The 26,448-nt window shown below is 46.8% G+C and overlaps 1 protein-coding gene across 4 annotated transcripts in view; it reads right to left on the reverse strand.

Annotated features, from left to right (window-relative positions):
- The window catches only part of atp1a3a (ATPase Na+/K+ transporting subunit alpha 3a), a 30,272-nt gene extending 12,916 nt beyond the window's left edge, over positions 1 to 17,356 (reverse strand). Inside the window, exons 1-3 of one of the 4 annotated variants that reach the window (XM_072371043.1) lie at positions 17,243 to 17,356; positions 16,966 to 17,081; positions 267 to 380 (exon numbers count right to left, since the gene is read on the reverse strand). In XM_072371043.1, the coding sequence (XP_072227144.1) occupies positions 267 to 380; positions 16,966 to 16,971 (120 nt within the window). In that variant the 5' untranslated portion in view covers positions 16,972 to 17,081; positions 17,243 to 17,356. Of the gene's footprint in view, positions 1 to 266; positions 381 to 16,965; positions 17,133 to 17,215 lie in introns of all 4 variants that reach the window. The other 3 variants (XM_072371040.1, XM_072371044.1, XM_072371042.1) reach the window with 3 other exon arrangements.
- Between the last annotated feature and the right edge of the window lie 9,092 nt (positions 17,357 to 26,448).

Raw genomic sequence — 26,448 nt, forward strand, 5'->3', positions numbered from 1 at the left:
TGCTTATCTGAAGCATTACGTAAAGTTTTAAATCAAGGGAAAAGCCCGTGGCTTTGGCCCACTGCCCCAAACAGAAGCAAATCCTCCCACAAAGGGATTAAATTGCTCAGGCACATTACGACGAACCACACCGTGCACCAGCTGCTACAGGATCTCCCTTTCAGACTCTGACATCAGGTTACGGTTTGGATTGGGGCTGGGAAGCACCTCCCAACACTTTTATGGACAGGTTTAAGGTCACAGGAAGTAGGGAGCGGTGTACATACTATGGGAACTTCCTTCTTCAGGTCATCCAGATCCTTGCCGCCCTTCTTCTTGGGCGACTCCTTCTCATCCTTGTCCTGCGTGGTGGCCACGCGGTAGCTGTCCGACCGTCCGTACTGCAACACACAGAGACGTCACTGAACGATGTTTTACCTCCAGCTTTAAACACAGAAGTAAGGCTGCAACGGTTAGTCGACACAAATCGATAACATAATTAGTGGCCGACGTATTTAATTGTCTTTAATACGTCATCACACCTCTTTTTCACGCTGTCGAGCTGAGCATCATTTTTCATACGGAGTGAGTCATCCCACTTTCTTCCTATCTCTGTTTAGAGATGCATGCGCCTTACGGTAAATAATAGCAGGAAATGACCTGTAGAAACACAGTGAAATGGCTGCGGCTGAATTATCGTCCTTTGTCCAAAAGTGTCCAGGGTCTGGGAGAATTTCACCCTCAACACCCAGAAAAAATAGATTAGCTGCAAGTTTTGTCAAGCCGACCTCATGTCTGTCAGGCATGAACATTTGAACATGAAGCAGGTTGGAGCTCTGGGAGACTCACCATGGTGAGATATTTAGCGTAGCCTGCTAGCTATAAATAAACCAAGTTGTCTTGGATTTAACTTCACAGTTCAAAGTTACAACCAGGCTGTATTATTTTACACTTTTTGGTATTGATTTGACTTCTTGGTGCATTACAGCCGCACTCTTCTTAGCATTTTCAGTTAATGTTAAAAGTCAATATATAATATGGCTTTAATGTATCCTTTTTCAGTTTTAGATTGTTTTAATTAGTAATTAATCCATGACTCGTCGACACAGAAGTCCTCTATAATCACAACAAACTAACGAACATATCAAAAGAATGACTGCTTGAGAAATTAAGACCAGAAAACACAAGCAGAGACGGCTGGAAAAAGCCTCGATTGTCCCTGTTGTGAACGAGAACACGTTAAACCGGTCAGTCATCAGATGCCCAAACACAATCATCCTTCCATTTCAGGACGAAGTCCGAACATTAGCTTGAGATCCAAACTTAGATACTTTAATACCCCGGCGTGAGATGAGGAAATCAACACTTCCTGATGAGACACGGCATCATTAGAGCAGAAGCCTGTCTCAAGGGCTCCACTTAGACTGCGATTTACACTGTTGCTATTTTGGCTTCTGCTGTTCAGGCTTCAGCTGCGTCTGAGGAGGGAATAAAGTGCAAAGGTGGAGAAAGAGGATCACAGGAAGTGAGTCTGTCTGAAGGCAGCATCCCCTCAGTTCCCTCGTCACTCAGCACAAGTCATGAGAGAAATGATGTTTGAGGAGTGATTTAATGCCAGTAAAGAACAGCAAATAAATCCATCCTTTAACTGTGAGGAAAAAACAAAACACAATATAACGAAAACTGTGCTTTTGGCTGAATCGTTTTCTCAAAACAAATAAAACAAGGTGTCAGCATGATAATACAACTGATGTCCTTTTCTGTTCAATTCAGTAACAAACAGGACAAATGTGACATATGCAAAGGTTTGGGATATTTTAGGAGATTTTATTATGGATTAAATGAAGAAAACGGTTTAAACACAAAACCTGAGAACATTTCAGCTGCTTTCAGCCCAAACTTTACAACTTTATTAGCTTTATAATCTCCTTTAACATAGAGAGACAGGGTCCAGAGGAGGGTGGCTACAGTGCAGTTTCCACTGATTAAACTTGACACTTCGAGTTGGAAGTGAGTTGCTGCCTTAAGTGCTTCAGGAGAGCTGAGTGGGAAGCTGAAGCCGTCAATTTACCCGTCAGTCTAAGTTACAACCCTCACCTGTAGTCATGAGCTGTGAGAAGTGACCAAAACAATGAGTACGAGAGGCCAAAAGAAGGAGCACGGCCATCTGGGAGGCATTTAAGGCCCCAGTATGGTCGCTGTGATGATGTCACGGTGTCGTGTAGCTGTTCTCCGTCACAGAGCTGTCGCCTGAAGGTTACCAAAAGGTCATCTATGGTCAGTATTCTCACCTCTGGGGACATAACAGCTGATGAGCCTGCAGAAGTTATCACTTCCACAGGTGTGTCATCACCATTACAGTCTGATATAGTATAAAGGCTACGATGGACGTCCGGTAAGGACTCAAAGTTGTCTTCAAAATCTGATAAATATCCTGCCATGTTGCACAAAACTATCAGCAGCAAACTCTGTGTGAAGTTAGCCGACTGTCACAGAGCACGGAGTGAATAAACTGTGCTGCAGGGGGGCGTGCGGATGAAGTGGTCCCAGTAGAGTGCCTGTGTAGAAATCCCTCCGTTAGCTCTCCTATAGCTGCAAGTAGCCACATAACAGCAGCTATGAGCTAACAGAGCTATAGCACACGTTCATTCATTCATTCTTCTTAAAGTATTGGTGAAATAAAGACAGATAATGCCTTATTTAGAGGCTGCATCCTCTAAGCCCCGTTCACTCCGTTATATGGATCTCCAGTTATCTAAATATCTTCTGAAGGACGCAGACTTTCACCAAACTGTTCTCGGTGAGTAGATGAACGTATTTCATGCCAGAAATAAGGTCCAGGTTTAAAAACACCAGAAAATATTCCCCTTTAATGCGTGTTCTTTTTCTGCAGGCGTAATCAGTGATGGCGGGTTTCATTTCACCTGCACACACACTGCATGCTGACTGGTGTCTGTGCTCGTGTGTTTCAGGCCATCTGTCTGTTTCTGAAGCGTTCCCTGCACAGTTGTGTCCTGCAGACCATCAGATTACAGCCGTTTACTACAAAGAGAGATTAACCCACTGAACGATAATAATCCCTCATGCCCTCCTTCCCTCGGCCATCATCCCGTCATAGTTCAGTTCCACCTCGCTGAAACCTCTTCCTCGTGGCTTTGGCATGCGCACGCTGGACTTCAAACTGTGAACCTTTACTCTCACTGACAAACATCAACACAACCAGCTAAAAATGTGCCCAATAAATCTTTTCAATCGTTTGGTTTGATTATCTTAACCAGAGGAGCATTAATGTGAATGACTTCCACACACAGCAGCCTTGATTTGTGCATCAATCAATATAACTTCCACTAATCTCTCTCTTCTAGGAGTTATTGTTTTTCATGACAATACATCAGACTGTTGAAATGAGAGGCAGACAAAAGGCTTTTCAGTGAACTCTATAATAATTTCCATCCATGTCCAGTCCGTCAGAGTAGAACCTACGAAACTACGAGCGCATCAGTAACAGAGAGCTTATTCAGCCCGACATCCACTGGAGCAGAAGCAGGAGTCACAGACCCAGGAGTCACAGATCCAGGAGTCACAGAAGCAGGAGTCACAGAAGCAGGAGTCGCAGAAGCAGGAGTCGCAGAAGCAGGAGTCGCAGAAGCAGGAGTCGCAGAAGCAGGAGTCACAGAAGCAGGAGTCCCAGATCCAGGAGTCGCAGATCCAGGAGTCGCAGATCCAGGAGTCGCAGATCCACGAGTCGCAGATCCAGGAGTCACAGAAGCAGGAGTCACAGAAGCAGGAGTCACAGAAGCAGGAGTCACAGAAGCAGGAGTCACAGATCCAGGAGTCACAGAAGCAGGAGTCACAGAAGCAGGAGTCACAGATCCAGGAGTCACAGACCCAGGAGTCACAGACCCAGGAGTCACAGACCCAGGAGTCACAGATCCAGGAGTCACAGAAGCAGGAGTCGCAGAAGCAGGAGTCACAGAAGCAGGAGTCACAGATCCAGGAGTCACAGAAGCAGGAGTCACAGATCCAGGAGTCGCAGAAGCAGGAGTCACAGATCCAGGAGTCACAGAAGCAGGAGTCGCAGAAGCAGGAGTCACAGAAGCAGGAGTCACAGATCCAGGAGTCACAGAAGCAGGAGTCACAGATCCAGGAGTCACAGAAGCAGGAGTCACAGATCCAGGAGTCACAGAAGCAGGAGTCGCAGAAGCAGGAGTCACAGAAGCAGGAGTCACAGATCCAGGAGTCACAGAAGCAGGAGTCACAGATCCAGGAGTCGCAGAAGCAGGAGTCACAGATCCAGGAGTCACAGAAGCAGGAGTCGCAGAAGCAGGAGTCGCAGAAGCAGGAGTCACAGATCCAGGAGTCGCAGACCCAGGAGTCACAGATCCAGGAGTCGCAGAAGCAGGAGTCACAGACCCAGGAGTCACAGATCCAGGAGTCACAGAAGCAGGAGTCACAGAAGCAGGAGTCACAGACCCAGGAGTCGCAGAAGCAGGAGTCGCAGAAGCAGGAGTCGCAGAAGCAGGAGTCACAGATCCAGGAGTCGCAGAAGCAGGAGTCGCAGAAGCAGGAGTCACAGATCCAGGAGTCGCAGAAGCAGGAGTCACAGATCCAGGAGTCACAGAAGCAGGAGTCGCAGATCCAGGAGTCGCAGACCTAGGAGTCGCAGATCCAGGAGTCACAGAAGCAGGAGTCACAGAAGCAGGAGTCACAGATCCAGGAGTCACAGATCCAGGAGTCACAGATCCAGGAGTCACAGATCCAGGAGTCGCAGATCCAGGAGTCGCAGACCTAGGAGTCGCAGATCCAGGAGTCACAGAAGCAGGAGTCACAGATCCAGGAGTCACAGAAGCAGGAGTCACAGATCCAGGAGTCACAGATCCAGGAGTCACAGATCCAGGAGTCACAGATCCAGGAGTCACAGATCCAGGAGTCACAGATCCAGGAGTCACAGATCCAGGAGTCACAGAAGCAGGAGTCACAGAAGCAGGAGTCACAGATCCAGGAGTCACAGAAGCAGGAGTCACAGATCCAGGAGTCGCAGAAGCAGGAGTCGCAGAAGCAGGAGTCGCAGAAACAGGAGTCGCAGATCCAGGAGTCGCAGAAGCAGGAGTCGCAGAAGCAGGAGTCGCAGAAGCAGGAGTCACAGAAGCAGGAGTCGCAGAAGCAGGAGTCGCAGAAGCAGGAGTCACAGAAGCAGGAGTCACAGAAGCAGGAGTCACAGATCCAGGAGTCACAGATCCAGGAGTCACAGATCCAGGAGTCACAGAAGCAGGAGTCACAGAAGCAGGAGTCACAGATCCAGGAGTCACAGAAGCAGGAGTCACAGATCCAGGAGTCGCAGAAGCAGGAGTCGCAGAAGCAGGAGTCGCAGAAACAGGAGTCGCAGATCCAGGAGTCGCAGAAGCAGGAGTCGCAGAAGCAGGAGTCGCAGAAGCAGGAGTCGCAGAAGCAGGAGTCACAGACCCAGGAGTCGCAGAAGCAGGAGTCGCAGAAGCAGGAGTCACAGATCCAGGAGTCACAGAAGCAGGAGTCACAGAAGCAGGAGTCACAGAAGCAGGAGTCGCAGAAGCAGGAGTCGCAGAAGCAGGAGTCGCAGAAGCAGGAGTCGCAGAAGCAGGAGTCGCAGAAGCAGGAGTCGCAGAAGCAGGAGTCACAGAAGCAGGAGTCACAGAAGCAGGAGTCACAGATCCAGGAGTCACAGATCCAGGAGTCACAGATCCAGGAGTCACAGATCCAGGAGTCACAGAAGCAGGAGTCACAGAAGCAGGAGTCACAGATCCAGGAGTCACAGAAGCAGGAGTCACAGATCCAGGAGTCGCAGAAGCAGGAGTCGCAGAAGCAGGAGTCACAGATCCAGGAGTCACAGAAGCAGGAGTCACAGAAGCAGGAGTCACAGAAGCAGGAGTCGCAGAAGCAGGAGTCGCAGAAGCAGGAGTCGCAGAAGCAGGAGTCGCAGAAGCAGGAGTCACAGACCCAGGAGTCACAGAAGCAGGAGTCACAGAAGCAGGAGTCACAGAAGCAGGAGTCACAGAAGCAGGAGTCGCAGACCCAGGAGTCGCAGAAGCAGGAGTCGCAGAAGCAGGAGTCGCAGAAGCAGGAGTCACAGATCCAGGAGTCGCAGAAGCAGGAGTCACAGAAGCAGGAGTCGCAGAAGCAGGAGTCGCAGAAGCAGGAGTCGCAGATCCAGGAGTCGCAGAAGCAGGAGTCGCAGAAGCAGGAGTCGCAGAAGCAGGAGTCACAGATCCAGGAGTCGCAGAAGCAGGAGTCGCAGAAGCAGGAGTCACAGAAGCAGGAGTCACAGAAGCAGGAGTCACAGACCCAGGAGTCGCAGATCCAGGAGTCACAGAAGCAGGAGTCACAGAAGCAGGAGTCACAGAAGCAGGAGTCACAGAAGCAGGAGTCACAGAAGCAGGAGTCACAGATCCAGGAGTCACAGAAGCAGGAGTCACAGATCCAGGAGTCACAGATCCAGGAGTCACAGATCCAGGAGTCACAGATCCAGGAGTCACAGATCCAGGAGTCACAGATCCAGGAGTCACAGATCCAGGAGTCACAGATCCAGGAGTCACAGAAGCAGGAGTCACAGATCCAGGAGTCACAGATCCAGGAGTCACAGATCCAGGAGTCACAGAAGCAGGAGTCACAGAAGCAGGAGTCACAGAAGCAGGAGTCACAGATCCAGGAGTCACAGACGCAGGAGTCACAGATCCAGGAGTCACAGATCCAGGAGTCACAGACGCAGGAGTCACAGATCCAGGAGTCACAGATCCAGTCCGACTCGTGCTATGCTGTCAATCCTCTGCACGAATCCATTTAGGATGGAGAAAGAGGAGAAACGGCCATTTACTCATTAAACTGACCCTGCAGAGCTGCAGGACCCTGAGATCAATGAAGCACTGCAGAGAAGCCAAAGACATCCGAGTTTCACACTGTTTTTCAGCCAGTGCTGTCTGAGGTTACGTTGTTTCTCGTCATATATTCAGCCCACATCTTCCACCGACTCAGAACACACATGTAGCAATTCAAACCTCCTTTATTTAAAGGCTAAAATGCACCAGAAAACAGACTTTTTTGAGTTGTGAGTATCACACAGACCCAGAGGAACCTGAAAAAGTATTTGACAACTCAAAGGAAATTGTGCAAATTGAAGTTAAATGAAGTGTGAGATGAGGTAACATGATGATCTGCAAATATTTTCTGAATTTCTTCTTCTCTGCTCAAATAAACGCTGCCTTCTCTGCATCTACGGCCAGCAGCAGATGATCCATGCGGAGGCAGAGGACAGGTTCATGCAGAACAGCTGTAGTCGGCTCTTTCTGCTGATAAACTGTACAGAGTCGGGCCCGTGGGCCACAAGTCCGAGGAGGACTGGATCGGCCATGTTTCAATCTGCCGGATCAAATCTCAGACAGCTGCTCGGCGTGTGGAGGTTTAAAAATATAACGATAATCCATAAACATGGCATCACTCGAGCTGGCTCAGGAAATAAGATTTAAGAATGCCTCCAATCGAAGTAAGCAATCTGGAAATCAGTCACCTTCCAAGAGAGTATTGATTATGAAAGTGCGTCTGCCGTTTAATCATCAGTGTGAACAGCGAATGTAAACTCTAACAGCAGCCGCTTTGCTCCAATATGGAACCCATTCATCTGGTTTTTAATCTGTTGTTCAGCTAAATCCGATGATGTTCCCATGAGCAAAATGTCCCGCTGTTGGCTGTAACCTCTGGAGGGACGCCGCTGCCCCTGGTGGGGTGCAGCAGCAGCACCACACACACAGTGAAGTGGATTATCACACAGATAAGTGGAGCGACTGACCTAGAAAATACTGATGGACTGCCTGCCAATCAGGCAGAGTAAGAGGGGTCCTCCACCATCGGTGCGTCCCCTCACCCTCCCACTTTGTTGACATTCTCCTCCCTCCAGGCTGCCCATCTGTTTCTGTGCTCTCTCCTGTTTGTCTGCACCACAGTTTAATCGCTCGGGACCAAAGCCAGGATGCAGAATGTGATAATGAAAAGCCACCGAGGCATCACACAGTCCGACTAAGGCTTAGAAACACAGAATAATAGTTTTGGATGGAAGCTCTCCACCGTCTTTTATTACAGCACAACTGAGGATGTGACAGAAAATGCTCATCAACCTCCAATAGGCACGTCTGCTGTATCCTAGCAACACCCAACCCATAAAGCTCACCTTAACAACTCAGTGCAGTTTTCATCTTCTCGTCCATCGTTTAATAAACAAGCAGAAGATGCCAATAGAGATGAACCTGTCAAAGAGGAAGTGATGTCAGAGTGACATCACGTCGCATCATCGCTCCTCTGACATCACAGACCCTGATCAGTGATTTGCAGCCATGCGGATCAATGCAATTTCCAACAGCCTCGCGCACAAAGGTGGAGAATCGATGAAATATCGACCAACTGGAACAATTAAACAGCAAACTACACGACTGAGATAAGATGAAGTGGAACTACGATAACAACAGAAGTCTGTGAACTGCTCCGAGTTCTGACCGCCAGCCCAAACCACAGGATCAGTGCAGCGTCTGAGGTTCAGCTTCAGCTCATAACAGACAGAAATCAGAGAGATGCAGGATGAATATATTCTGTCTTCATGAAAGCTGCCGAACATCACACATCACCGGGGTTTAAATCACCAGAGCTCTGCTGTTTTTGCTGCATGTTCACGCTGTTTCACTGTATTTTTGGGCTTATTTCCCTGCCAAAGACCAAGGCTCCAACGTAAATCTGTGAAAGGCTGCTGCGATATATTGATTTCACCCATTTAACATACGATTGTTGCTACTGTTTGAGCTGGGAACACACGCCTGAGAGTCCCTCTCAGTTGGTCCAAGTGTACAATCAGGAGGCTGATGGATTAACCGATAAGATCAGCATCAGTGCCTTCCCCTCCTCTTTCACCGGTCACATGCACACCCACAGGTGGTTTCTGCATGGAGGATTCATGCATAACGTCACTCTGTTCACTCTATAAACTCTGAGGTTTACAGCAGCTTACAAAGCAAGCAGGTTTGAGTGACACAGTCAGCATTTTAATACCGCTGTGATGAAAACAAAGCAGGAGACGACTCGGTTTATCACTTCAGACGTGCCTCACGACGCTATATCTTAACTTTATCTACTCACACAGCAGTTACACCAACTCAAACAATGCCTCTGACACATAAAAGGCTGAACAGATTACAGAAACCCTGATATTACAGTTATTATCACATGTAAAGACATTCAAACTCCACCGTTTTGACAACATCCTCCCCTTCTGCTGTTGCCTGGCAACCAGCTTCAACTTCACCTCTTTTATAGCCGCCTCATTATTCCTTTTTCCAGTTGCATAATCTTTCTTTTCCAATTTCTTTCAGACACAAAGATGAAATGTGAACATCACTTATCGTGTGAAAGTCAACTGAGGAAGCTTAAATCTTTATAATAACTGCTGCTTTGTGGCAAGATGTTTTCTAATCAAAGCAGAAGATGGTTAGTCTGAGTCAATGAATCCTTTTTTTTCTGCTCCAAAATATTAACGTCACATCGAGAAATTAAAATTCACTCCCCTATAAACCTCTATAAACCCAGTTATTATAATAATGAACAGTTATTACGATGCTGTGGACAGAAAGATTTAGTTTCTGTACTAAACTCAGTGTATTTTCACCGTTTTTCCCTCCAAATGAAGAAATAAATAGTAAAAGTTTGTACTGGGATTTTCTGCTCTGCTGATCACAACAACCTACAGAGGAGCGTGGTTACCATGGCTACCAGCTGTTTGGTTGTAAAACAGCCAATCAAGATACTTCTTACTCATATTAATATAAACGCAGAACAAATATAGCGAATAAACGGGTGAAACAACGTCTAACATCACCTGCATTATGAGTTCATTACGGTTATTTGTCAACATCCCATCATTCCCATACAACGCTGCATCATAACATCTGGACTACACAGGAGCGTGGTTACTATGGCTACCAGCTGTTTGGTTGTAGAACAGCTAATCATTATTACTGAGCTCTGGTTGCTGTGTTTCTGCTCCCTGTGGGTACAGATTGCTATGTTTCTGCTCCCTGTGGGTACAGTGGGTACAGATTGCTGTGTTTCTGCTCCCTGTGGGTACAGATTGCTGTGTTTCTGCTCCCTGTGGGTACAGATTGCTGTGTTTCTGCTCCCTGTGGGTACAGATTGCTGTGTTTCTGCTCCCTGTGGGTACAGTGGGTACAGATTGCTGTGTTTCTGCTCCCTGTGGGTACAGATTGCTGTGTTTCTGCTCCCTGTGGGTACAGATTGCTGTGTTTCTGCTCCCTGTGGGTACAGATTGCTGTGTTTCTGCTCCCTGTGGGTACAGTGGGTACAGATTGCTGTGTTTCTGCTCCCTGTGGGTACAGTGGGTACAGATTGCTGTGTTTCTGCTCCCTGTGGGTACAGATTGCTGTGTTTCTGCTCCCTGTGGGTACAGTGGGTACAGATTGCTGTGTTTTTGCTCCCTGTGGGTACAGTGGGTACAGATTGCTGTGTTTCTGCTCCCTGTGGGTACAGTGGGTACAGATTGCTGTGTTTCTGCTCCCTGTGGGTACAGATTGCTGTGTTTCTGCTCCCTGTGGGTACAGTGGGTACAGATTGCTGTGTTTCTGCTCCCTGTGGGTACAGTGGGTACAGATTGCTGTGTTTCTGCTCCCTGTGGGTACAGATTGCTGTGTTTCTGCTCCCTGTGGCTACAGATTGCTGTGTTTCTGCTCCCTGTGGGTACAGATTGCTGTGTTTCTGCTCCCTGTGGGTACAGATTGCTGTGTTTCTGCTCCCTGTGGGTACAGATTGCTGTGTTTCTGCTCCCTGTGGGTACAGTGGGTACAGATTGCTGTGTTTCTGCTCCCTGTGGGTACAGTGGGTACAGATTGCTGTGTTTTTGCTCCCTGTGGATACAGATTGCTGTGTTTCTGCTCCCTGTGGGTACAGATTGCTGTGTTTCTGCTCCCTGTGGGTACAGATTGCTGTGTTTCTGCTCCCTGTGGGTACAGATTGCTGTGTTTCTGCTCCCTGTGGGTACAGATTGCTGTGTTTCTGCTCCCTGTGGGTACAGATTGCTGTGTTTCTGCTCCCTGTGGGTACAGATTGCTGTGTTTCTGCTCCCTGTGGCTACAGATTGCTGTGTTTCTGCTCCCTGTGGGTACAGATTGCTGTGTTTCTGCTCCCTGTGGGTACAGATTACTGTGTATCTGCTCCCTGTGGGTACATATTGCTGTGTTTCTGTTCCCTGTGGGTACAGTGGATACAGATTGCTGTGTTTCTGCTCCCTGTGGGTACAGATTGCTGTGTTTCTGCTCCCTGTGGGTACAGATTGCTGTGTTTCTGCTCCCTGTGGGTACAGATTGCTGTGTTTCTGCTCCCTGTGGGTACAGATTGCTGTGTTTCTGTTCCCTGTGGGTACAGATTGCTGTGTTTCTGCTCCCTGTGGGTACATATTGCTGTGTTTCTGTTCCCTGTGGGTACAGTGGGTACAGATTGCTGTGTTTCTGCTCCCTGTGGGTACAGTGGGTACAGATTGCTGTGTTTCTGCTCCCTGTGGGTACAGATAGCTGTGTTTCTGTTCCCTGTGGATACAGATTGCTATGTTTCTGATCCCTGTGGGTACAGTGGGTACAGATGGCTGTGTTTCTGCTCCCTGTGGGTACAGATTGCTGTGTTTCTGCTCCCTGTGGGTACAGATTGCTGTGTTTCTGCTCCCTGTGGATACAGATTGCTGTGTTTCTGCTCCCTGTGGGTACAGATTGCTGTGTTTCTGCTCCCTGTGGGTACAGATTGCTGTGTTTCTGCTCCCTGTGGGTACAGATTGCTGTGTTTCTGCTCCCTGTGGGTACAGTGGGTACAGATTGCTGTGTTTCTGCTCCCTGTGGGTACATATTGCTGTGTTTCTGCTCCCTGTGGGTACAGATTGCTGTGTTTCTGCTCCCTGTGGATACAGTGGGTACAGATTGCTGTGTTTCTGCTCCCTGTGGGTACAGATTGCTGTGTTTCTGCTCCCTGTGGATACAGTGGGTACAGATTGCTGTGTTTCTGCTCCCTGTGGGTACAGTGGGTACAGATTGCTGTGTTTCTGCTCCCTGTGGGTACAGATTGCTGTGTTTCTGCTCCCTGTGGGTACAGTGGGTACAGATTGCTGTGTTTCTGCTCCCTGTGGATACAGTGGGTACAGATTGCTGTGTTTCTGCTCCCTGTGGGTACAGATTGCTGTGTTTCTGCTCCCTGTGGATACAGTGGGTACAGATTGCTGTGTTTCTGCTCCCTGTGGGTACAGATTGCTGTGTTTCTGCTCCCTGTGGGTACAGATTGCTGTGTTTCTGCTCCCTGTGGGTACAGATTGCTGTGTTTCTGCTCCCTGTGGGTACAGATTGCTGTGTTTCTGCTCCCTGTGGATACAGATTGCTGTGTTTCTGCTCCCTGTGGGTACAGTGGGTACAGATTGCTGTGTTTCTGCTCCCTGTGGGTACAGATTGCTGTGTTTCTGCTCCCTGTGGGTACAGATTGCTGTGTTTCTGCTCCCTGTGGGTACAGATTGCTGTGTTTCTGCTCCCTGTGGGTACAGATTACTGTGTTTCTGCTCCCTGTGGGTACAGATTGCTGTGTTTCTGCTCCCTGTGGCTACAGATTGCTGTGTTTCTGCTCCCTGTGGGTACAGATTGCTGTGTTTCTGCTCCCTGTGGGTACAGATTGCTGTGTTTCTGCTCCCTGTGGGTACAGATTGCTGTGTTTCTGCTCCCTGTGGGTACAGATTGCTGTGTTTCTGCTCCCTGTGGGTACAGTGGGTACAGATTGCTGTGTTTTTGCTCCCTGTGGATACAGATTGCTGTGTTTCTGCTCCCTGTGGGTACAGATTGCTGTGTTTCTGCTCCCTGTGGGTACAGATTGCTGTGTTTCTGCTCCCTGTGGGTACAGATTGCTGTGTTTCTGCTCCCTGTGGGTACAGATTGCTGTGTTTCTGCTCCCTGTGGCTACAGATTGCTGTGTTTCTGCTCCCTGTGGCTACAGATTGCTGTGTTTCTGCTCCCTGTGGGTACAGATTGCTGTGTTTCTGCTCCCTGTGGGTACATATTGCTGTGTTTCTGTTCCCTGTGGGTACAGTGGATACAGATTGCTGTGTTTCTGCTCCCTGTGGGTACAGATTGCTGTGTTTCTGCTCCCTGTGGGTACAGATTGCTGTGTTTCTGCTCCCTGTGGGTACAGATTGCTGTGTTTCTGCTCCCTGTGGGTACAGTGGGTACAGATTGCTGTGTTTCTGCTCCCTGTGGGTACAGATTGCTGTGTATCTGCTCCCAGTGGGTACAGATTGCTGTGTTTCTGCTCCCTGTGGGTACAGTGGGTACAGATTGCTGTGTTTCTGCTCCCTGTGGATACAGTGGGTACAGATTGCTGTGTTTCTGCTCCCTGTGGGTACAGTGGGTACAGATTGCTGTGTTTCTGCTCCCTGTGGGTACAGATTGCTGTGTTTCTGCTCCCTGTGGGTACAGATTGCTGTGTTTCTGCTCCCTGTGGATACAGATTGCTGTGTTTCTGCTCCCTGTGGGTACATATTGCTGTGTTTCTGCTCCCTGTGGGTACAGATTACTGTGTTTTTGCTCCCTGTGGGTACAGTGGGTACAGATTACTGTGTTTCTGCTCCCTGTGGGTACAGATTGCTGTGTTTCTGCTCCCTGTGGATACAGTGGGTACAGATTGCTGTGTTTCTGCTCCCTGTGGGTACAGATTGCTGTGAAATCTTTACAAGCTCCACAGACCAACAGGGTGAACTCAACTGACCTGGCTGAGAACATCACTGGTAAACACACCCGTTAGTGCAGGATAGTGGCCGCTTGCAGGTCATTTAAGGTGATCAACCCCTAACTATCCATAAAGTGAGTTAATGATGGATTTACACATTCATCCCCCATAAAGTTGGTAACTCAGGGGTATAAATAAGCAGGTTAGCACACCTGGCTCTTTGCTTAGAGCGGTTCCTGGAGTGTTTGGGAGTGTTTTTGGTTGGTTAAAAATAGTTTTTTTCACAACTTGAGGTTCACAACAACTTAAGACAGATTAATTCACTGATTAATTATGATTTTAATTGACTGAAAATCCTATTTTAACACATTAACTGTGTGGCGCATTGTGCAGGAGTTCACTGAGCAGAAAGCATCAACCGGACCTAAACACAGCGACTCCGAGGAGGAGCTCCGATAGAGTGGAGAGGAGGACTCATCATGTATGGATGACATGTCGTCAATGAGAGTGGGTTCAGATATGAAAGAGGCAGAGCTGCCGAACGCACATCCCCCTCAGCGACTGGCTCGCCTCTGGAAGCCTCTGCACCAAGTGCATTATGGGATACAGTGAAAGGAGGAATTCATCTTTTTCTCCATCTTCCTCCTGAAGCTCCATCCTCTGTTCAGGGGAAACTTCCCAGCGTCACCTCCTGCCTTCCTCCATCTTTCCCAGTGTTCACCCTTCTCAAGGTGACTCACCACCTTCTGAGGCCCCCTCCCCCTCCATCACTCACTTTCTGCAGGACCTCACTGTGAGGCCTTCAGCCGCTGACCTTTGTTCCATCCCATCATCTTCCAACCTGATCGTTGCCTGCATCTGTAGTCCTAATCAATCGATTGGCCCGGATCAAACGGCCCTCGTTGCCTTGTAAACTTAACCTCCCTGTGGAGCTGTGACTTACAGAGCAAAAAGTAAAAAGGTACCACTGATGCAGATGTGTTTTTTGGAAAGACATTTCCTGAGAAGTCCGTGGTTATTTCACACTCCTGCCTGCAGTCCACATCCGTCTCCTGTTAAAAATGTACGGAGCATCACGGCAACAACCAGGGACTGTTAAGCAGCAGTAAGAATGGACACAGATTCCTCCGAAAAACTGCAACAATCAGTATCCTCCGTTCCTAAAGCATTAAAAAGCGTCATAAAAAGGAAACTGATGGGAAACACGACTCTGGAAGAACTTTTTTAGTGTTGATGCTGCATCAGATTCTGCATTTGTCTCTGTCCGTCACAGGAGACTAAGAAAATCATTGTATGGACTTGTGTCGATTAAATAAAGGTTTATTTGAATGTACACATGACAAATCACAGATTTAAATAAAACAAAGCCTAGCCATCATATTCTACATGCTTAAAACAATCCCACTGATGGTGCACGTGATCTGAAGCTTTTAAGTCATCTGTTTTTGGATAAAAGGAAGCTGATGGTTCAGCCCATTTCACCCGTATCTCCTCCACTGGTAAATCGCAGCCTGAACACGGGAGTTTCCACACAAGCCCGCCGCCCTCCTCCTCTTCCCTTTCACACAGTAATCAGAGTGTGCGGCGTCCCCTCAGGCGATCGAGTGGACTTTGTGACAAACCGAGCTCCTCAACGCTGGATGTGGAGCGGGGGAAAAACCGCCGCCCATCACCCTTCACTGGGAAGGATGGAGCCTGGCGTCTTCATCTCCGAACACGGCTCGCTGGCCTGATTTGAACTAAGCTAAATCAGACCCGACCACGGCTATGACACCATCTGACTGAGAGACACAAGATGATGCTTAAAAAGCAACACAGGGAGACACAGTGATGTCCCAGTGGGAATGACATCATTGAGTCTAATTTTAGTGGCTGGAACAGGGTGTCCTCCATGACCTGACAGGTCAGCCAGGTTTGGTGGGGCTCCTGGGGTTTGGTGGGGTTCCTGGGGTTTGGTGGGGCTCCTGGGGTAAAACAATGCGCAGGAGGTATGAGCCGAGCCTACTTTCGTGGATAAGATCTTCCTTTTGGACCCGTCAGTGAACATGTTTAGGAAAAGGAGCCGAGAAGTGAGGCTGATCACCGCTGAGGAACCATTTTGACGCACTTGTCTGTGCCCATTTGATACCCAGACCTCAGCTGCCTCTTCATCCTCACCATGCCAGCATCGTTAATGACAGCAGCACGACACACCGTCGCACATTATGTAATGCTTGGCTGAAAATGCACCAAATGGAGGGTGCAAAAATGAAAAAAAGACCACAGCCTGGGTCCCAGCCACCACCCTGTCTGGATCAAGGTTTATTTCACACTAATGGCATCATGATTTCACACCCTGTTGGTCCTTGACGAGACGTGCGGCTGCGACTGTGTAGATAATCAAGAGCTTCTGCAGCCAGATTAGGATAAATTACAGGAAACTCCACAGTCCAGGATGCGATTTTACATGTTTTAACCACCAGAAGCTACTTATTCCAGGGCGTAATTGCGCATTCCACAATCATATCATTCACAAATGATCCGGCTCGCCCCTGCAGCTGTGCTGTCTGGGTATCTGTATGTGTGACTAGCCCTGAGATGTGGATTATTGCTGTGAAACCAGAGGATGAAGCGGCACATCTGTCCGACTCTTCGTGACCAATCAGCGCTGAAAGCATATTAATCTTTTAAAAAGCCTGCACGGAGGCTGTGAGATGACAGGAAACCCCTTTCAGTCTTAAACCGCAGGCGGAAATGGCTATTAGATGGAGCAGCTTCATTGTGATGTGACAGCCGTAGTAAGGTGGTTCTCATTGGGCTGAAAAGCCGCCACCGCACCGGCTGGAGCCTGGCGCACGTATCCCATAAGAAAAAAAAAAACACCCTTTTTATCCCTTAAATCAGTCGTTATCACCAAATGCTCTGACCCGGGTGTTATAAATGGCAGATACCTAATGTGATGACTTTCTGAGAGCAATTAGATCCGCGCGACTGGCGCTGAAAACGCGCGCGGCGGCAGCAGCTGTGCGGTTTAAACGGGTTTCCAAATAACCAAGTCATACATATCGATCCCACCGTGTTCAATGTCATTCTAACGTCATGCCTGCGCTTCCGTGCGCGTTAACCCTTTCCTCGACGGACACGGTGAGTTACCTTTAACGATGGAGAGCGTAAAACCGACATTTTTTTTCCCCACAACACACCCGCTAAGTATTCGACACGAAATAGATCTCTTACCCCCATTTTGGCGCTGTCAGTCGGGTCTCCTCTGAAGATTGAACGCTTTCAGACTTGACTCGACCAGAATAGGTGGATTTAAGGCGAGGAGAAGGGGGCAGAGAACAGTTTATCGTCTGATAAATGAGAAGAAAATGTCCTCCGTTAGTTGTCACCGTTAGCTGTTGCTGCAATGACAAAAACAATCAATTAAACTGGCTCACAAACTATCCTAAAATATACATTTCACGAGGAATGGACGTGAGGTAACCTGACAAAGCAACGTTTCATAGAGCACCTCGACAAAGCTTCACCCCAGATGAAAAGTGGGGCTATTTTCTTCGGCGTAAAACGTTAAAATTAAACGCAGCCGTTGGTGACACTTCACCAACCTTCTCCCTGTGAGGCGTAAATGATGCCGGCGGAAAGTAGCGCCGGCCAGCAGCCTTCTCCCTCGGATGCCGTCTCCCTCCGCGGCTGTACGCAGGCTGCCGTGGCGCTCCGGAGTCCCCGCGTCCTGAACACTCCGCGGCTGACGCGTCAAATAAGCCCCGGAGAGAAAGCTGCTGCAAACAAAACACAGAAAGACGAACATAATCGAGATGGTTTCAGAATTATTGATGCAGCTGGCCAACATGGATAGTTACTCATTTTGGACTTAAAGAGCAAAAAGTAAAAAGGTACCACTGATGCAGATGTGTTTTTTGGAAAGACATTTCCTGAGAAGTCCGTGGTTATTTGACACTCCTGCCTGCAGTCCACATCCGTCTCCTGTTAAAAATGTACGGAGCATCACGGCAACAACCAAGGACTGTTAAGCAGCTGAAACCTTAGATTCAGTAAGAATGGACACAGATTCCTCCGAAAAACTGCAACAATCAGTATCCTCCGTTCCTAAAGCATTAAAAAGCGTCATAAAAAGGAAACTGATGGGAAACACGACTCTGGAACAACTTTTTTAGTGTTGATGCTGCATCAGATTCTGCATTTGTCTCTGTCCATCACAGGAGACTATGAAAATCATTGTATGGACTTGTGTCGATTAAATAAAGGTTTATTTGAATTTACACATGACAAATCACAGATTTAAATAAAACAAAGCCTAGCCATCATATTCTACATGCTTAAAACAATCCCACTGATGGTGCACGTGATCTGAAGCACCATTTTTGCTTAATTCAGCCAAATGTGCACCAAATGTCATGTATAGATGTGAGGGACACATAAAATGCAGTTTTCAAGGAAAGTGTTCATGTGAAACACTGCTATTGTGAAATGATAAAGCACAGAAGTCATTCAGAGTTCATAATAGCTCGATCTGATGCGACATGACGCACCTGGTTCCTGGACTTTTGGTTATCTGGCAGCAGCTGTTCCCAGTGCAGCCTTTCTGTTGTGAGTAGTGCCTTTTGGACAAAGTGCACATCTGCAACCTCAAAGGCTTCGAGGGGAAAGCAGAGTGTTCTCCAAAGCATACTCCAACAGATGTGGGCAGCAGCATACAAAACAAGTGATTGTTCTTCAATCAAGCAGACTATCAGGAACAACTGAGGGCTCAAATAGGTCGAGAAAAAAGACGAATATACCGACTGGAGAGCCTATGTGAAGATGGTTCACACTGTATTACGGTGTGGGATGAAAACCTTGGCTAAGATACACATTACAAGCAGCAGAAAGGAAACAAATTGGAAATAATGTGATGTTTAAAGTCTATCAGAACAAAGCAGCAGCTTCCAACACTTTTCTTCTATATGCACCGCCTGCTGTGGAAGATTAGGCAATTACACTGCTGCTTCTGGAGCCTGCAAATGGAGCAGGAGGGCATGAGCTGTGCAGCTGCCATACATGCATAAGCACCCATACTGACTGAGGCGATTCAGCCACACACAGAACAAAGGAACGCAGCAACTCAGACGGTTTTAAGTGTGTGTGTCTGTGCTTTGATGTAAATGTAAGTCTGTGAATGTGTGCAGGTATTAAAGTGTCCACATGGGATCAATAGTCCCCTCGGATCTTCGCCGAGGCGTGGCCTGGTTTCTTCACTGCTCTGTCATCCATCCTGCTTTACTCCAGTTTCTTCCTTCCTTCCTGAAAGTTCTTTAATGGAGCTGGGGGAAAGTGTGTCAGTATTTTCACATTTTGCTTTCCAAAGAAAAGCTTAAAAATGTGACAATGGAGCTGGTGATGAAATGGAAGTCTGGACCGTGTAATGCAGCAGCTGAAAAGGCTCATTACTGGTTTATTGGAAGGAAATGCACCATGTAAAAAGACAGAAAATATACTTTTAGATGGAGGGGTGCAGATCTGTGTTGATTGGAAATAACAGGGAGTTTCCTAAAGTCTCTCTGATTGCATCCCTCACAGCTTTCATTCAGTCGCCTCTTCTTTAAATCATCCAAGTTGTTCTCAGATAAAGTTTAGGAAAAAAAACACAAAACTGAGCTCAACCTTTTGCTTAGTTTGGTCAAATTCCTGCATTTTTGGTGATGTGGTTTGATCTCTTAAAGAAATTAGTTAAAAATGACGGCAAGTTGCAGTTCGATGTGTTCAGACTACGCTAAATAAATGCATATATCGTTTATCCAAAAGTATTCCTTAGTTTCCTACTTAATGACAGTTATATTCCTGCAGAACTAATGTATCTGAGCTCCTCAACCACATCACAAACATCTAAAGTCCCACTCCAGCAGTTATCAATCCCCTAAAAACGGGTTCATTTTAGAACTTTTTATGATAGAAAAAGCCTCTAATTGTTAAAAATGGCTTGAGTTTTCTCTCATTCAGTGAAAGGGGATCAATGACTACACTAATGATGCCCATCCATAGCTGTGCCCACTTTGACTCGTGCACGCTATGCTCTGTTTAGCATTTTCAATACTGGGTTAATTCTGCTGTGAATGTTTCAACCAGAAGCCATTAGGAGTCAGTAAGAGGAAGCCAAATCGCACAGGGTTGCATGCGGGTTTTAGCAAAAGAACTTTCTGTCATTAGTTGGGTTAGAGCTCTCAAATGGCCCGTCTCAAAGCACCCTAAGATCCAAAAGCACCTTCAACAAGACACCGTGACAGTGAGCCTTCTTAAAGCTCTAAGAAAAGCAGCGTTCGTTTTGCTCCATCTATAAGTACTTCTACAACAACCAAGAACGGCAGTTGCAGTATCTTCTTTTAGCTCTACCTGTGGGAACACCATTGGAGAGATTTACATGGATTTTTGTAGACATTCAATGTCTTTATGAGCTTTAGTGTTCCTAAAGTTTCTTTCAGCATCACCAAATCATTTCCACCCCTTTCATTTCTCTGCAGTAAGGATGGACACAATGATTTTTAACTTTTCAAAACATTTAATTGTAAGAAATCGACCCCTTTAAAGCATTTCTATGAAGCTACTCTGATTTAACCAGCAGCTGGTCGTAATGGTTTACTACCAACACATCTGGAGAGGGGCAATACAAAGCTAAAAGGTCGCAGTCTGAAATGTGATAACTCGCACCGATGCTAACTCGCACCGATGCTAACTCGCACCATGCTAACTCACACCGATGTTAACTCACATGTTAACTCGCACCGATGCTAACTCGCATGATGCTAACTCGCACCGATGCTAACTCGCATGATGCTAACTCGCACCGATGCTAACTCGCACCGATACTAACTCAAATGATGCTAACTCACACCGATGCTAACTCACACCGATACTAACTCACACCGATACTAACTCACATGATGTTAACTCACACCGATACTAACTCACACCGATACTAACTCACATGATGTTAACTCACACCGATACTAACTCACATGATGTTAACTCACATGATACTAACTCACATGATGTTAACTCACATGATACTAACTCACATGATGTTAACTCACATGATGTTAACTCACATGATGTTAACTCACACGATGCTAACTCACACGATACTAACTCACACGATGCTAACTCAAACCGATACTAACTCACACCGATGCTAACTCACATGATGCTAACTCACACCGATGCTAACTCACGTGATGCTAAATCACATGATGCTAACTCACATGATGCTAACTCACACCGATACTAACTCACACCGATGCTAACTCACATGATGCTAACTCACACCGATGCTAACTCACCACATTGTTGGGCGTCCTCTGTCCGAAAGCTTGGTTCATTTATTTTCTCACAGACCAATTAAAAAGTTGTTAACAGTGTATTTTTCCTGATTTCACCGTTAAACCGTCTCTCACCTCTTTTTGCTCCTTCAGCTGGTTGTTCAGGGCATCTTTGAGTGTCTCGGAGGGCGAGCTTCTCATAAAGGTTAAGCAACAAAGAGTTTATTTTAGGACTGGAGAGAAAAGAAAGAACAGAAACATTTCCGAGACCCCGTCACCATAGCAACAACCATCCGGTAACCGGGGGTCCCTCATCATCCAGTCGCCGCAAAACAAAATAGAGGAAAGTGGAAACGGGATGAATAGGCGGAGGGAGAAATGAAAAGATGCATAACGTTAAAGTTACTGTAATTTTGTCTTTTTGTTACGACCTCATGCTGATTGTAGCTCAATTAACAGAAATGATGGAACGCCACTTTGGTTCTGCTCCTGTTAGACACAAATCTGAGCCGCATCTCATTTGGGCGTTTCAAAGGATCTGGAGATGGATTCAGAGACGTGTCCAGGCTGTCGCACAGCAGGAGGTGGAACCATCAAACTCCTTGATTTATCCATTTAAATGTACATTTTGCTGTCAGAACTGATGAGATGAACAGAAAGGTTCGTCCTTAAGGTCTCTCATTCCTTGTGTGCGAGATTAATAAACAATTTCCAGCACTGGATTCATTCTAAATGTTCACAGTCTGTGAATCATAAACACTTTTTTTTACACAAAAGCAGCACAAACATCCAGCTAAAGGGGCTGAAAGTCTTTTCAGGAAAGGAAAAGACTAAATGTTAAAGCCTCCCAGAGGATGAGCAAGCAGCTGGTTGGGAATGATGGTTACAGAATATTCTAATGTTAAGGGGGCCTTTGAGGCATTGTGAGAGGTTTCAGCTCACGGCCGAAACAGCGGTTACACAAGTGCCATCGGATCGGATTAAAGGCTAAATTACAATAAGATTGAGTTATTCAGCTCATGTAGACGCCTTAATCTGACTAAAGATCGGATTACGATCGAATTAAGACCCCGAGATATGCCTGAGTTTGTTGCTGTTGGTGGTGAAGACGCCAACAGGAAGTGGCTCTATTAGCGATAGCTGAAATGGGGACAGCGCCACCTATCGTACCGGGGTATGACACGCTTTGTGCCAGTGATTCCATTCATTCACCGCCATATATCCAAGGATAATTACCCTCAGATAAGGAGCAGAACCCAACTGTAGCTGTAATCCAGTTAATCTCATCATGTGGACCCTCTGAATAATGCATCGTTACATTTAAATGACAAAGATCGCCGACCGTCTCTGTAACAGACTGTAAGAAAAAGACTCAAACTGCTGCGTTTAACACTTTTTATTTAAACTACGATGAGAAACGTCCTCAGCTACGGACATCGAACCAGGTCTAAAGTTCAAACTTAACCCAAATGTTGAGGTTTTTGGTTCGGTTAAGTCCAGACAAACATGACTTTAGGAAGGAGTTTGTGGTAAAATCACTGGATGCAGCCACTGGTGGAACGATCAGTATTATTGGTATTATTCACATCCGAGCCAGTGGCCTAAGGCTCTGTAAACATGAATATTGGGTCTTACGATAACCACAGATTTTTTCCAATCGTCCACACAAAAACGTAGATTTGGGCACTGAAGCTGAACTTTCTATACATTTTCTTCCAGGATGAAGACTCCCCCTGAATCCAACTGTGACATTAATGTGTGGAAAACCGAGGTCTTTGGCTTGAAATGTCTGTGCACCATCACAGCTTTTCCTGGTGTCAGAATATGCATCACATTCCCCTTTGTTGACATGGCAACAGGCGATGCCAGCAAGACATTCATCTGTGTTAACAGCACTTTTTACACATTAATGTACCAATACTCTCCGACTCTACTGAAGAACTGAGGCTCAATCCAACACAGAACCAGCTGCCAGTGTCGCTGGTTTCTGATCGGACCTCTTTTGAGAATAAAGTAGCTGCAGTGAGCTGCTTTGCCTGCACATTGAGGGTTAAGATCCAGATCCCAGAGTTTCTAACAGCAGAATGGGAGGCGGAGCCTTCAGTTATCAGGCCCCTAAAAGCAGAATGGGAGGCAGAGCCTTCAGTTATCAGGCCCCTAAAAGCAGAATGAGAGGCAGAGCCTTCAGTTATCAGGCCCCTAAAAGCAGAATGGGAGGCAGAGCCTTCAGTTATCAGGCCCCTAAAAGCAGAATGGGAGGCAGAGCCTTCAGTTATCAGGCCCCTAAAAGCAGAATGGGAGGCAGAGCCTTCAGTTATCAGGACCCTAAAAGCAGAATGGGAGGCAGAGCCTTCAGTTATCAGGCCCCTAAAAGCAGAATGGGAGGCAGAGCCTTCAGTTATCAGGCCCCTAAAAGCAGAATGGGAGGCAGAGCCTTCAGTTATCAGGACCCTAAAAGCAGAATGGGAGGCAGAGCCTTCAGTTATCAGGCCCCTAAAAGCAGAATGGGAGGCGGAGCCTTCAGTTATCAGGCCCCTAAAAGCAGAATGGGAGGCAGAGCCTTCAGTTATCAGGCCCCTAAAAGCAGAATGGGAGGCAGAGCCTTCAGTTATCAGGCCCCTAAAAGCAGAATGGGAGGCAGAGCCTTCAGTTATCAGGCCCCTAAAAGCAGAATGGGAGGCAGAGCCTTCAGTTATCAGGCCCCTAAAAGCAGAATGGGAGGCCGAGCCTTCAGTTATCAGGCCCCTAAAAGCAGAATGGGAGGCAGAGCCTTCAGTTATCAGGCCCCTAAAAGCAGAATGGGAGGCAGAGCCTTCAGTTATCAGGCCCCTAAAAGCAGAATGGGAGGCAGAGCCTTCAGTTATCAGGCCCCTAAAAGCAGAATGAGAGGCAGAGCCTTCAGTTATCAGGACCCTAAAAGCAGAATGGGAGGCAGAGCCTTCAGTTATCAGGCCCCTAAAAGCAGAATGGGAGGCAGAGCCTTCAGTTATCAGGCCCCTAAAAGCAGAATGGGAGGCAGAGCCTTCAGTTATCAGGCCCCTAAAAGCAGAATGGGAGGCAGAGCCTTCAGTTATCAGGCCCCTAAAAGCAGAATGGGAGGCGGAGCCTTCAGTTATCAGGCCCCTAAAAGCAGAATGGGAGGCAGAGCCTTCAGTTATCAGGCCCCTAAAAGCAGAATGGGAGGCAGAGCCTTCAGTTATCAGGCCCCTAAAAGCAGAATGGGAGGCAGAGCCTTCAGTTATCAGGCCCCTCTCTGTGGAACCAGCTGCCGGTTTGGCTTCAGGAAGCAGACACCCTCTCTACCTTTAAGATCAGGCTGAAACTTTCCTTTCTGATAAAGCTTATAGTTAGGGATGGCTCAGGTGACCCTGAAAGATCCCATAGTTCTGCTGCTATAGGCTCAGGCTGCTGGGGGAGCTCCCATGATGCACCTCTCCTCCCTCTGACATCATTGTTGTCGTTTCTCTCTCTCAGCAGGTATCTCTGGCCTGGAGTTACGGTGCTCGTTGTCTTCTTTCCTCTTTCCTGTAGAGCTCCAGCTGGTCGACGCAGAATGAATAAATTATGATGCGTATGAACTGGACCAATTTGGAATTTACTGAATTTGATTGGATTATGATTGGATTACAATGAACTGAACCGTCTTTGAAGTGCCTTGAGGTGACGTTTGTTGTGATTTGGTGCTAAATGAATAAAACTGAAGTGAACTGAGTAAAGTAACTCTGTCACATGAGCTATGAGCTCTCAGTTCAGGGAATCAGTCCTCGGAGCGTCTCTGCTGTTAAACGTCTTGCTCAGGGGATCTCTTATGTAGTCATTAATGCAGTGGAGTGTGTTACTCACTCATTTACCCAACTAAGACTTCCCTAGCTTGTCTGGGGATTCAGGTCACATGGTGCAACCTTTAGTTCCCCGACAGACTGCAATCTTAAACAAGCATTTAGTCACCAAGAGATTTTACAGTTTTAACATTCAAAGCTTGAATCTAACAGCAGCAAAGTAGAGGGATATTTGGCCATTTTTCATCATATTATTATGATTTTTTTTCTATTACACATTCTGCAACATCTGTTTGAATAACCACAAAGTGACACGAATCATTTGGTGTTTACACAGAAAGCACCACAGGAAACATCTCAGCATGGTACCTCATTTTCAGGCAGACGGCATCTGGAAATGGGCAGGATGCCACGCGTGGTCTGAACATTATCTCCCCAAACACAGACATGCCCTGCAGACACAACAAGGAAAACACACGCATATCTGAGAGCTTAATGAGCAGACGCATAGCTGCACTAACACAGCAGGTGTTTCCAGCATAGAGCAACGAGGGCACAGCTTAAGACACACAGGTACTTACCGTCACATCAGACCAACAGAGACACGCTTACAAACATATTTACCTGCTAACAGAACCTCTTCCCATATGAGCACAAGAACCAGGAGAGCCTCCGAAAGTCCTCATTAAAGCAGATTTGCACGTTTAAATAATCCAGACTGCATGATTTGACACAGAAAAGATGTTTTGTTGGTATTCATAATGGTATTTTAGACTTTTTAAACATCCTTTTGAGTCATTTGCATTGATTAAAATCCTAAAAAAACCTGACTCTGTTCATAAATATTACACATTTGTTCCCATGAAAATAATCCCCTTTGTGTCTTAAAACGGGTTATGGTGCATTAAGTGAAAAGCAGCTAAAATGGAATAAAACCTTGTTTTGTTGTTGAGATTTCGGGAGGAAAACAGATTTCCATCCACGGGAAAGGACACATGACATCACACCACAAAGTATTCTGGGAAATAATCCACGAGAACCAGGGAGGAGGCAATGTGTTTAGTTCAGTCCATCCTTAATCTGAGGAAGATGTCGGCTGCACAGCTGATTTGTCCCAAAATCTGTTATTTTATCTTTTTATTCAGATATGTGGCGTTACGCTGCGTAGGAGCGCTTAGAAACGGGTGAACTTTTTACAGTTTTCCTGCTTTCTGGAGGAAACGACCTTCGAATCCACGCAGCAGGAGGGAATAACATTTGTCTGTAATCGCCTTTCATTTCTTTTTGCAAAGTTAAATATACTTTTATTGCAGTTTATTCATTAATAGCTTCCACACGGAGAAAATTAACGCTCTCTAACCTCTTCTCATGTACAGGCTGATCTGACAGCTGTGCTGACCTCCATCCATCACCGTTTCTCTACCCGATTCATATGAATAATCTTCCACATTAGCTCATTCAGCCGAGCAGAGCTCTCTCGTCTGCCTTCATTCTCTGGTGTTTGGATTTCTCTTTCCTTTGTCACTCCTAGTTTCCGACGCTGTTAAACTAACTTCATTCACAACTCAGCTCAAATGGTCCATTTTCCTGCATAATTCCAAACCAATCAGTCTAATGCATATTGTTTT

The sequence above is a fragment of the Leuresthes tenuis genome, unplaced genomic scaffold, assembly GCF_036924035.1.
Source record: "Leuresthes tenuis unplaced genomic scaffold, fLeuTen1.0.hap1 SCAF_18, whole genome shotgun sequence".
Taxonomy (NCBI): domain Eukaryota; kingdom Metazoa; phylum Chordata; class Actinopteri; order Atheriniformes; family Atherinopsidae; genus Leuresthes; species Leuresthes tenuis.